At 47.7% G+C, this 12794-nt stretch overlaps 1 protein-coding gene across 1 annotated transcript; it reads right to left on the bottom strand.

The window, feature by feature from the left end:
* Window positions 1–5773: 5773 nt before the first annotated feature.
* Window positions 5774–12769, bottom strand: SENP1 (SUMO specific peptidase 1). Its single transcript, XM_083881140.1, has 16 exons — window positions 12622–12769; window positions 11828–11900; window positions 11619–11715; window positions 11273–11408; window positions 10906–11009; window positions 10427–10665; window positions 10028–10082; window positions 9843–9881; window positions 9653–9737; window positions 9123–9275; window positions 8802–8933; window positions 8160–8363; window positions 7339–7418; window positions 6874–6958; window positions 6382–6477; window positions 5774–5941 (listed from the first exon to the last, which is right to left on the bottom strand). Exons 1-16 carry the CDS (start codon window positions 12694–12696, stop codon window positions 5879–5881), a joined length of 1716 nt encoding a protein of 571 aa, XP_083737266.1. The 5' UTR covers window positions 12697–12769; the 3' UTR covers window positions 5774–5878.
* Between the last annotated feature and the right edge of the window lie 25 nt (window positions 12770–12794).

The following is a 12794-nucleotide window of genomic DNA, read 5'->3' as shown; positions in this document are numbered from 1 at the left end:
CCCCCGACCCCGAACCCAGCGCAGCCCTCCCCCAAATTGCCCAGCTTGGTCCATCCTCCCCCCCAAAACCGCCCCAAAATTCCACCAAATCCCCCCAAATGCCCCATTAAACTCCCCCAAATTTTTAGGAGTTAGGGAGGGATTTTGGGGGGGATCCGAGGGGGTTTTAGGGAGGATTTGAGGGATTTTTGAGGGGAATTTAAGGAGGCTTTGAGGGGGACTGGGGGGCCTGAGGGGGATTTGATCTTTGGGGGCGGGATTTGAGGGGCCTTTGAGGGGCATTTGGGGGGGATTTGAGGTAGTTTTGGGGGAGATTTTTGGGGGGATTTTTTGGGCTGGATTTTGAGGGATTTGTGAGGAGTTTTTGGGGGATTTGAGGGCGATTTTTGGGATTTCAGGATTCCCACCCCCAGCAGGTGGAAGAGCGCTCGGCGTGGCCGGATCTGGCCGGGATTGGGGCCAAGCCTTGGCTGCGGCCGCCGCTTTCCGATGGAACAGAAAAATTGGGAATAAATCAAAGGGCCGGGAAGGTGCTGCCCGACCCCTCCCCAGTTTCTGGGGGATTCCGCCGCTGTCCCCGGGGTGACAGAGCCGGGACGGGGCCGGAGACGCCTCATCCCCCCCCCCCCCCATTCCCCCCAGGATCCCCCAAAATCTCCCCAAATTCCCTCAAAACCTGCGTGGGGACCTTGGTGGGGACAGCCCCTGCCCTGGAGCGGAGACGTCTCTCCCCCTTCTCCTCGGCCCGGGGACATGCGGGTGGCACCGGTGACAGACACTGGTGGCACTGGTGGGAGTGGCTGTCACAGAGGGAAGGCCGGGCCATCCCGGGTTTGTCCCCCCAGGTTTGTCCCTTGGCCCAGGTCCCTGATGGCCCCTCCAGAGCCCGGGGACAGGAGGGGACAGGGGGGGACAGGAGGGGACAGGAATGGGCAGCGTTATGGGGGAACACAGCGATGGCGGGGGGGCGCTGGGGTTGAACGAACCGAGCTTGGGGTCAAAAAATTCGAATTTGGGAGCGGAGGATTCCAGTTTGGCATCAAATCATCCCAGAAGGGGACGGATCCCAGCCTGGGACGGGGACAGCGAGGGGACACCGCGGGGGGGGACAGAGCGGGGCGTGGTTTGGGACCGACCCGGCCCAGGGACCGGGACCACCCCCCATTGTCCCCTGGGGGTCCCGTTGTCCCCACCCCGGGGCCGCCGCCCGCCAGCGTCACCCGGGCCCGGCCCGAGGCATTTGGGACTAAATTTTCCCACTCCAAATCCCCCAAATCCCCCGAATCCCCCAGCTGAGTCTCAAAACTGCTCTGGGAGTGGAGGGGGATTCAGTTTTTACCTTTTCCCCCATTTCCCCCCATTTTTATCCCATTTCCCCCCATTTTTACTCCAATTTTGCCCTATTTTTATCTTATTTTGGCTCCATTTTCCTCCATTTCAGCCCAAATTTTGCCTCATTTTTGCCCCCTTTCTGCCCCATTTCAGCCCCATTTTTACTCCATTTTGGTCCCATTTTTAACCCAAATGTCCCCATTTTCACCCCATTTAAACCTCATTTCTGCCCAATTTCTACCCCATTTTGCCCTATTTTAATCCAAATTTTCCCAATTTCCTCCATTTCTGCTCCATTTTTGCTGCATTTCTGCCCCATTTTCCCCATTTTCACACCAATTTTGCCCAATTTAAAACATATTTCTCCCCATTTTTACCCCAAATTTTTCCCGATTTCTGCCCCACTTTCCCACCACTTCTTCCCCATTTTAACTCAATTTTCCCCCATTTTCCTCCTAATTTTGCCCCATTCCACCCCATTTTTATACCATTTTTACTCTCTGCCCCGCATTTTTGCCCCATTTCCCCCTCAAATTTCCTCCAACTTTCCCCCCATTTCCTCCCTTCCCTCCCAATTTTTCCCACTTTCCCAAACCACCCTATAATTTAATCATCCCAGAAAATTTCCTAGTAAAACTCAATACCAAATAATATAAAAGTTATATCATTTTTTGAACCTCAAATTGCTTTTTAAGGGGATGTAAAACCCCCCAAACCCCCGATTTTGGGGATGCAAAACCACAATAATCCTCGAGTTTGTGGCAAATTCAGCCCCTAAAAAATTAATTGTAGAGACACATTAATCCACTTTTAATCCCTAAAAAAACCCAAATCCCAAATGCTGCCACCAAATCTCTTTTTTTTTATTTAGGGTCTTCTCTTCCTCTCCTTTTCCCAGCAGGTAAAAAATCCCCAAAATTCCCTTTTTCACCCCATTTTTGGGGGGTTTGGTCGCACAGAGCCCCTTTTGTCACTTTTCCCCCTGGAAAGGTGGGAAGGGGCCCGAAATGGGGAAAAAAACCGGGAATTTTTGTGGGATGAGGTCAAAGCCTTCCCCCCCAGCGTGGCCTCTTCCTCCTCCTCCTTTCCCTCCTCCCCCTTTTTTGGGATGAAAAGGCGATTTTTTGGGAAAGGTACAAAGGGATCCTTTCAGGGAGTGGAGGGGGGAGCTCAGGGCCCCGCCGGGGATTTTTTTGGGGGGTTATTTTGATTTATTTTGGTTTATTTGGATTTATTTTTATTTTAAAATGTTTTTATTGTTTTTTAAATTATTTTTTGGTATTTCTTAGATTTTTTTTGTTGTTATTTTCTGCACATTTTTATGGGTATTTTTGTGTATTATTTTTATTTTTTCGGGGAGTTTTTTAATATGGTGCAGCATTTTTTGGATATTTTTGTGGATTTTTGTGTATCCTTATGATTTGGGGGCTTAATTTTTTTAAAATATTTTTTGTCAATTTTTTATTTTTTTAATGTATTTTTTTTATTTTTTAAAAATATTTCGGAGGTATATTCTCTGTTGTTTTTATTTTTGGGGTATTTTGGGGTGAAACACTGAGAATTTGGGGCAGAATCCTCGGAATTCACCATGAAACATCGAGAATGGGATTAATTGGGTTTGGGGGATTCTTCGGGATTTTTTTGGTGCCTTTTTAGGGATTTCTCCCATTTCCAAAACTGATTTTTCCCCTGGAATTCACGAATTTTTTTCCCTCGGGACCACTCTGAGTAGGGGGGAGTTGCTTCACCCTTTAAATTTTTAGGATTCTCCCCCAAAATTTGGGATTTTTTGCCTCTTAAATGCATGAAATTCAGAATTTTCATCCAGCTCCAAACTCTGAAAGTTTCATTTTTTTCCCCCGTCTGGAGCGAGGAAGAGGCGAAAAAACCCAGGATTTAGGATCCTTTGATGGCAAAGTCTCCCATCCCCCTACCCCCAAAAAAACCTATTTGGGGTGGCACCGAGCCAGGGCCCCAAAAGCCACGGGGACAAAGCTGCCCCTGTGTCCCAGAACCGGAAAAATCCCAAAAAATAAATAAACCCAGGAAAAAAAAAAAAAAAAAAAAAAAAAACAAAAAAAACACCAAAAACACCCAAAATCCCAAAAAAACCCTGACCCTAAAAGGGATTTTTTGATGGGAGCTGAGCTGAGGGTCCCAAGGCTTGAAGGGAGATTGGGTTCAGGGATTTTTTTGGGATTTTTGGAGAATTTTTTTTGAGAGAAAAAACAGAAAAAAGCCCAGCAGGACCGTGGGTTAATTAATTAATTAATGAGGCCTCGGGGCTATGGGGGATTAATGGAGTCGTTAGGAGGAATTAGGATCAGGAGGCTCCTGGACTGTGAGGACCCTGCCCCTGCTTGGGGTGAAAAATGACCCAAAATCACCCCAAAATTGGGGTTTTGGGGGAACAGCCCTGACCTGGATGGTTTGGGGTAAAAATGACCCCAAATTACCCCCAAAGTCACCTCCAAACGACTCCAAAATTGGGGTTTGGAGGGTTAAATATGCCCTGCTTGGGGTTTGGGGTTAGAAATTACCCAAAATTAACTAAATTGGGGTTTTGGGGCAGGGTAGATCTGACCTGGGTGTGTTTGGGGTTAAAAATTACCCAAAATGAACCTAAACTGGGGGCTTGGAGGGGCAGCTCTCAATTCTGGGGTCTCCCAGCTCAGAATTTGGGGGACTCTTTCTCAGATTCTGAGGCTTCTTTCCTGGATTTGGGGCATTTGTGTCTGATTTTGGAGCAGGCATCCTTGTTCTGGGGGCAGCTTCTTGTGTTTTTGGGACATTTTTGAGTGATTTTGAGGCATTTTCCTGGTTTTCAGGGTACTGCTGCCTCCCCCAGGCAGCCCAGGGGGCTCCGCGTCCCAGATTTTTTTTGATTTTTGGAATCCCGGGATTCCCGGGAGAGCCAAGGTTTGCCCGGCCCGGCCGCTGCCAACCCCGGCCCCACAAAAGGTGCTTTAGTCCCAAATCCCGGCTTTTTCTGGGAATTTTTGTAAAAATAGCGACAGATCCAGCTGTGGGGGGGTAAGGCATGAAAGGACCTTTGTCACCCGAGGGCAGGGGGGGAATTCCTGATGGGACTTGAGGGGATTCCTGCGGAATTTGGGGTAATTTTCTAAAGGATTTTGGGGCATCTTCCCAGGGTTTGGGGCATTTTAAACCAGGTTTTGGGACCTCTTCCCTGGATTTTTGGGCATCTACCTCAGATTTGGGAAATCGTTCCCTGACTCTGCAGCATTTTCTCCAGATTTTGGGGCACTTTCCCTGATTTCTGCAGCTGAGGATGAACAACCCCAAACCCGTTTCCTGGGATTCCCACCCAAGGAGCACCAAAAGCAGAAAAAATCCACAATTTCAGGTTGTTTTTTTTTTCAGACCTTTAATTCCAATAAAAGATAAAAAAAGTAGGAAACAAATTTGGTATAAAACGGGGAGGGAATTTGGAATCCAAAGGGACAAAGGGGCTGGGAAAAATCGGGGAAAAGGGCTCCAAAAATTCGGGAATTTCGTATAAAACTTCAGCTCCCAACTCGGGAAAAATAGAAAAAATACCCAGCTCTTGCAGGAGGGGGAAAATACAAAAATTTGGGATTTTTCCCACTTTTCTTCTCCTTAAAAATCTTCTTTTCCACCAGGAAGAGCAAATCCAGAGGCTTAGGAAGCTCCAAAAAAAAAAAAAAAAAAGTGAATAAATTAAACCGGGGAAAGGGGTGGGAAAAGCTCCCCAAATAATCCTGTGGTTTTTATGGGAAAAATCAAAGGTATTTCAGAATTTTGGGGCTTTTCCCATGGTTCTGCAATTCCTGGGATTTGGGAGATTTTTTTTTTTCCTGGAAGAAGTGGGAAAAGCAGCTGGAAAAAGCAACAGGAGCTGCTGGGATGAAGCAGCTTGAAAGGAAGGGGAATATTCCCAAAATTTCTCCAAAAATCCTGGATTTTCCTCACGTTTTGGGGTGTAACCCTCAGAGAAGCAAAGTTTGGGTATAAATCCAGAGGAATTCTGGCCTTCCTGAGCTTCATCTCAGAAAAAATGAATGGTGCTAAAAAGCAGGAATTTGGGAAGAAAAACTGGGAAAAAATGGGATTTAAACATGAATTATTCCCAAAGATCTCAATCCTGATTTTCTCATGGATAAAATCTCCAAACGTAGAGGACAAGGTGGAAAAAAATGGGAATGATTCCCAAAAATTCCTTCCAGAACCAAACCCTCCTCTTGCTTTTCCCAAATCCAGATTTTCCCAACCCAAATCCACGGAGGCGCCTCCATTTTCCTGAAAATCCAGCTCCAAAAAGCCCAAAATTCCAAAATTACCCCATCCCAGCAGACAGAAAAGCAGGAAAATCCATCCTGGAATCTCAAAAGAGGGAATAAACTCCAAAAAATCCCAACTGTGCTTCCAAACTTTTCTATTCCCCCCAAATCTTGGGAGGTTTTTGGGAAGAGCAGGACCCGGAGTTCCTTGGCTGCGTCCCCCGGGGAGAATCCCGGGATTCTTCTGATCCAAATCCATGGAATTTCAGGATTTTTTTCCAGCATCAGAGGAGCTTCCTGTGCAGGATTTCCCAGGCCATCCTCTTCCTGAAGTACGGCATGTGTTGCTTTGGGAATTTTGGGGGGAAAAATGGGAAAAAAACCAGGAATTTCAGTCAGGGTTTGCCCATCCAAGGGCAAATTTTCCATGGAAAATCAGGGAAAAGGGGGAAATTTGGGGTTTTGGGAATGGGAGGAAAGTGGGAATTTCTTGGGATTCAGGCAAAAAACTGTGGAATTTATCCTAGATTTTGCTGGGAATTTGGGGAATTTTGGATTTTCCTGGCCCTGGGGGTTTGGTACCTAAGGGAATTTGGGAATGTTGGGATCTGGGAATGCTGGAGGAGGGAAGTGGGATATTCCTGGAGGTTGGGAATAGGCAATAACCCAGGAACTCCTTGGGATTTTGGGGAGGAATGGGGGATTTGCCCCAGATTTTGGGGGGAATTTTGGGGATTTTCCCAGGCACTGGGGGTTTGCAAGCTGGGGAATTCGGGAATGCGGGTACCTGGGTGAAGTTGATGGGTTTGTCCTTGGAGATGCACTCGGCGTATCTGCAGGCGAACATCCCGCAGTCGCTGCCGTTCATCTGCTGCGGGATCTCCTGAGGAGAAATGGGAATCAACATTCCCAAATTCCCACATTCGCCAGTTCCCCCAAACCCCAGGGCCAGGAAAATCCCCAAAATCCCTGTGAAATCTGGGGGAAATTCCAGTGGTACCTCCTGCTGGGAAAACCAGAAAGGTCCCAGAAATCCAGAATTTTTTGGGCTGGACAGCTCCAGAATTCCAGGATTTCTTCCTCCTTCTTCTCCCACCTTCCCCAAATCCCACCTAAACCCTCCCCCTTGGGTCCCACCCCTGTGGAAAATTTTCTCCCCTAAGATTTGGGATTTATTCCCTCCTTTTCTTCCCAGGAATCATCAAGGGAAAAGGAGCCCAAAAAGAGCTGGGACTCCATGGAAAACCCAAATTTTTCACAAATTCTGGGCTGTCCAAACCTGGCTCTTCTTGCTCAGCAGGGCCCATCCATTGGTGTCAAATTCCTTCCTTTTCTTATCCAAACTTTCCTGTTTCAGGTACTGCCTGTGGGAAAAGGAGAGGGAAAAGCTGGAAATTCATGGAAAAATGCAAATTCTGAGTTTTTTTTCTGTTTGGCCATTCCCAAAGAGACTCAGGGTTGGGATTTACAAATTAATCCCCCAAAAAAATCTAAATCAGGAGAGGCCGAATCTCATGGAAAAAAAAAAAAGGAGGGAATTCCAGGGAAGAGCAGGACTTTTTCAGGTCCAGGAAGGGGAGAATGAGCTGAAAAAGGGAGCAAAAATGACTCTAAAGGAGCCCAAAAAAAGACCCTAAAGGGACCTAAAAATGACCCTAAAAGGGCCCAAAAATGGGCAGTGCTGGTGTTTCCAAGGCTGGGGAAGCAGCAGTGGGATTTTCCCCAGGAAAAGGATTTTACTCACAGCAGGATCCTACAGGCCTCACTGTTGATCCCCCCCATGGAATCGTAGTAGGTGATGGTTTTCTTCCTGAAATCCACGACCTGCACAGAGGAAAAATTCCTTTAAAATGGGCAGAAAAATCAGGAATTCTCCTTGACAGCAAAAAAAATCCAGGTTATTTCACACCAGAGAAGGATTTACTCCAAGAAATCCCCATTTCCTGCTGTGTTTTCTATCTCTGAATGTCTTAATCAGCCTCTCATATTATTACTTACTATTATTTATTATTATTTATTATTACTGTTGTTATTATTGTTACTATTCCTCCTTTACAGTGATTTTGTCCCACCTCTCAAGGCCCCAATCTGGGTGAGTTTTGGTGCTTTCCTTCCCCATTCCCACATAATTTGTGATGGGAATTACCTCTTTTCCCTGGAATTAATTAACAATTCAAGCAGGAATTAATAAATTGAGGAGGTTTTTGCTAAAGGAGCTGAAAATCCCTGCAGCATCCCAGGAGCCAGGGGATGGGATAGGACAAAGGAGGGGGAAAAGTGAAATATCTGTGGCCTAAATCTCTTTAACAAGATCCTGTGACACCAGGAGTTGGTGGGAACAGGGAAATCAGATCTTCCCAAGAGAATAAATTCCCTAAAATGACCTCCAGGCTGAGTTTAAGGACTAAAAGCTCCACAAAAAGCTGCTCCTACCTTTGTTATTTCCCTTTAAACTCAGATTTGAGCCACGAACACAAAGTTTTCCCCTCAGCATCACCCAAAACCAACGAAATTTGGGCCCAAAATCCCAAAGTGAAGATTTTCCAGGATAATTGAGGCACTCACAGCCAGGCACCAGTGAACTCCCAGGTGGATGGGCACCAAAAGCAGATCTACAGAGAAAATATCCACTTTTTTTGTCCATCTTTTCACAGCCTGGTACCCTGCGGTCTTTAATTTGGTGAAGAAAAAGGTGTTGAAGGCGTGGACTGCGGGCAAATCCTTCTCCTTGCTCCTCTCCATCAGTAAATTCATGTAGAAATTGATGATCTGGGAAAAGAAGGGGAAAACGGACAGGATTTTTGATTTTTAATAGATTTTTTTTTATTATTACAGGGTTCAGATTTGTGGCCCTGTGTAAAGTTAGGGAACAAACTCCCAGAAAGGAGGATTTGCATTAAAACCTTCAAAAAACCCAGAGGGGTTTGCAATAGCTCCACAGTATGAAAACATTCCAGAAAAAATCTGAGGATTTTTAGGGATTTGTCTTGCTTGTTGTTTTCCCTGTTCACATCAATCCCATCCTCCCACTACCATTCTTTCCCCACATAAATTAAATTATTTTTATTTTACAGAGCTTCCCCCACAGATTTATTACCCCAGGGTGGGAACATCAACCCACAAATCCCCTCCCAGCACCAAACCCATCCGTTTTTCCCGTCCAAACTGCTGGAAATGGGTGGAAAATGGGAATTTTTGGGTTTTTACCTCGTCATTGAGCCAGTTGAGGTTGTTGAGGGTCTGGATGTCCTTCCTGGTGATGGTCAAGCGAAAAGCCTCACTCAGCACCTCGTCCTGGTTCCCTCCTCGGAAAAGGCTCTTGATTTCCTTCTCCATCTCCTGCAGGGAGGGGAAGCAGAATTCCTGCTTTTCCTGACTCCAAATCCTCACAGATTTAACCCCCAATTCATTCTTTGTCCCTTAAACCACCGACTCGACGGGAAGAGGGCTCAGGGGCTCCGTTCCTGTGCCCAAATCCTGGGAATCCCGTTGGTATTTCCCTCTGTCCTGGCATTTCCCCAGCCCCACCTCGGTGATCTCGGGGAACTCCTCGTCTCCCTGGCCTGGCCGGACACGCTCCGGCCCCTCCGGCCCCACGGACACCGGGATCTCCTTCTCCAGGGGCACCCTGAGGTGAAGGTCCACCAGGTCCTGCACCGAGCGCTCCCGCTCCTGGAGACGCTGTGGGAGCAGAGATTTGGGAATGACACATCTGGGATCAGGGACTCTCCTCACAGAGACATCTGGGATCAGGGAAAAGGGTTTAGCACCAATAAAATTGGGAAAAAAATCTCTGAGAACATGGAATTAACCCTTCCAGAGCCACCCAACCCTGCCCCCAGGGTTTATCCCCATTTCCATGGAGTCTGACCCCTTTTCCAAGCCCTGACAACCCTCCCAGTGCCAAAATTTCCCATAATTTCCAATCTGGGACAACACTTCCCTCTCCTCCTTGCTGTTTATCCCAGGATTTCGAAGCACAAATGCCTCAAAAGAGTTGATTTTTCCCATTTTCCCTGATTTTCCCAACCCAGGGTGTTTTTCCATGTAATTCTCACCTGGCTCTGGAGCTGCATGGCCAGAGCTTTCTGCTCCTCAATTTGCCTCCACCTCTCCCTGGCTCGGGAATCGTAGACACTAGTCCTGGAAAAGCCAGAATTTTCATGGAAAAATGGATTTAAAAAATCAGGATTTTGGTTTTTTCACCCCGAAAGTCCCAGGAAAAGGCAGCAGAGAATATGAACTCACAGCTCTTTGATCCATAGCTCGGCCTGGAAAAAGGGGAGGCTGGAAAGAGAGAGAAAGGAGGGTTGGAAGTGATCAAAAATCCCACAATTTCCCCTGAATTCCCAAATTCTCACCATCTCCCTCTTTATTGTCACCTCCCCGTGACCCTAAAAATCCCCAAAACTCTCCCATTTCCCACCCCTTACCTTGGAGCTGGAGTCCTGGAATCCTTGACCTTGAGCAAAATGACAGAATCTGACCCTAAAAATGGGAAAAAATCCTGGAATTTTGTCCCCCTCGATTCCCACTCCAAATCCTGCCTGATCCCAAATGAAAACCCGGGACTAGCCACAGAATTTAAATCCCTTTCCCAGGATTTGGTCTTCATTTTGTTTGGGATTTGGGGGATTTTTGGGATTTATTTCGGATTGGGGATTTTTGGGGGCATTTTCTGGGGGAGTTTTTTGGTGTGGTTTTGTTTTTGTTTGGTTTTTCAGATTTTTTTGGGTTTACTTGTTTTTTTGTTGCTTTTGTTTCATTTGGGATTTGGGTATTTTGGAGGGATTTTTTGGGGTTATTTTCCTGGAATTCTCAGGAATCTTTACCTTCACTCTGTGCTCCGGCCACCGGCTCCTCCTCCCTCTGCTGTGGGGCCACGGAATTTTGGGGCTGGAACCCCCCAGGAAATCCTGAAGAAGAAGGGCCCAGGGGGGAATTCTGGGAATTCTGGGGTGGCTCTGGAGGATGTGGAACAGGACCAGGAATTTTGTGAATTTCCAGCGCCTCGGGATCATCCCTGGGAGCCTCGTGGGGCAGGGAGGGGCTGGAACGGGGACAGTGGGAGCTGCAAAATAAAAAATAAACAACCCAGTTAGAGAAATTCCTGGAGAAATACATGAAATTTGGGATGTTTTGGGATTACGGAAGAGTTTTTGGACAGGTCTGGGATTTGGGCAGGGTCTTTGGGGGTTTTCAGGGATTTGGGGAGGGTTTTTACAGATTCTTTGGGATTTGAGCAGGGATTTTGTAATTCTTTGGGATTTGGGGCAGGGTTTGGGGATTTTTTGGGATGTTCCTGACTCACAGGTGGAAGGGGAGTAGCGGGGAGGGTTTGCAGCTGGAGAATCTTTTTCCAGTCACCATCTGCAGCAGCTGCCTGTAAATCTCCCTCTCCTCTTCCCTCACAGTCTGTGGGGAAAAAAACATGGAAAAACTCCTGTCAAAACCTTGGAATTCACTGATCCTGAGGGATTTCCCACAAATTCAGGGGTCTGGTGAGATCCCATGAAGGCAATGCTGAGAAAAAGCCAAAATAATTGGGATTTAGGGCGAAAAAAACCCCCAGGAATTTTGTGTTTAACCCCAGCAGCGCCCCCAGCTCTGCCTGACCCGCCCTGATCCCACAAAAGCCCCGGGATTTCCCTGGATTTCCCCGTTCCCAGCCCTGTTACCTCCTCAGCTGCACTCAGGAAACGTCTTGGGGCCTTTTTGGGGCTGCGGCGGCTCCAGGATGGGCTCGGGGCTGGTTTAAGGGGAAAAGAGGTTCCATGGAGGGCAGATTTTCCCCCAAAAGTGCTGGAATTCCCACTGGAAGGGGGGAAAAACACCTCAGATTTGCTGCAAATCCCGCAAATGGGTTTAAAATCCCAAATTTAAAAAGCCCAAAAGATTGCACAAAAGGAGAAATGAAATGCCCAAAATTCAAAATAAAATCCCCCAAAGAATCCTCAAAATCCCAAATAAAACCCCACAAAAATATCAAATAAAACCCATGAATCTGGGATCTGCTGCACCCACCTGGAATTTTTCCGGGTCTCCAGGAAGGAGCCTCGGCTCCCCCGGGGCTTGGAGCTTCTCCACTGCCCATTGGCTCCTGGGAATCTTTCGTGAATTTCTGAGGGAAAAAACACCAGGAAGTCCCAAAAAAACAACCCAAATTTTCCCTTCTCCAGGAGTTGCTTTTAGGGGAAACAGCCCCAAATCCAAATTCCAGAGGCAAAACTCACCTGGAGCGTAGCTGAGGGAGCAGGAGGAGTTCCTGGCAGGGCAGGAGAAGCTGCTGAGTTTGGGGGGGGGAAACTAGGAAAAAAAGAGTGGTAAAAATTCCAATGTTTTCGTTAGAAGTGGGAAAAAGTCAGAGAGGAATCCAGGAAAATTACAGGAAAGAGTGAAGGACGTTCCCAGGGTTGGCTGGGAATGGTGGCAAGAATTCATAACTCCTACAGTTCATGATTCCAAAAATTCCCAATTCCAAAAATTAATAATTTCCAAAATTCCCAATTCCTAAAGTTCGCAATTCCTAACAATTACAACTCACAAAATTCCCAACTCCCAAACCGCAAAACTCCTTAAGTTCACAATTCCTAAAACTGCCAACTCCCCAAACTCACAGCTCCTAAAGGTCACAACTCCCAACTCTCAAATTTTATGGAGAGCATTTATGGAGCAGAAAGAACCCAAAAAAATCCTGAATTTCGCAGCTCCGGGCCCGGGGTGGATCCCACGCTTGGGCTCCTCATTCCCGGTAAATTCCAGGCAGAATTCCCACGTCAGGAACCGGGAAAATTCAAGCTCGGTTTGGGATTTGACTTTTGCCGTCTGGAGGCTGAGCTGTTCCAGAGAAATGGCAGCTGGAATTGTCCCAGGCGCACCCTGGGATGGGGCAATTGTTCCAAATATTTCCCGAATCGCCTTCCCGCCCAGACCCCGCTGCAATTCCATGAGAGGAGGGCCCGGCGCGGCTCCGGCCCGAGGGAAAAGGGGCCCGGGAATGCCCCGCGCCCGCTGCCCCGCTCCGCACCTTGCTCTCGGTACCGAAACCCTTGAAGGCTGGGCCGGGCCGGGCCCGCGTCGCCTCCCGAGCCTCCATCCTCATCGGGGGCAGCGCCGCCGCCTCGGCCCCAGGCAGCGGGAGAACCGGGCAGGCGGAAAAGCCCGGCGGCGGCGGAGCAGACGGTGTGAGGGCAGCGGAGC

The sequence above is a fragment of the Zosterops lateralis genome (genome assembly GCF_965231275.1).
Source record: "Zosterops lateralis genome assembly, chromosome: 32".
Classification (NCBI taxonomy): domain Eukaryota; kingdom Metazoa; phylum Chordata; class Aves; order Passeriformes; family Zosteropidae; genus Zosterops; species Zosterops lateralis.
The sequence above is the reverse complement of the archived record's forward strand: the minus strand, read 5'-3'. Positions and strand labels throughout refer to the sequence as shown.

Coding starts and splice junctions, on each gene's coding strand:
- SENP1 (XM_083881140.1), bottom strand. CDS start 12,696: ATGAGGATGGAGGCTCGGGAGGCGACGCGGGCCCGGCCCGGCCCAGCC. Junction 11,409..11,618: donor GAGACCCGGAAAAATTCCAG/GTGGGTGCAGCA, acceptor CCCCCCTTCCAG/TGGGAATTCCAGCACTTTTG. Junction 6,478..6,873: donor TGCTGAGCAAGAAGAGCCAG/GTTTGGACAGCC, acceptor ATTTCTCCTCAG/GAGATCCCGCAGCAGATGAA.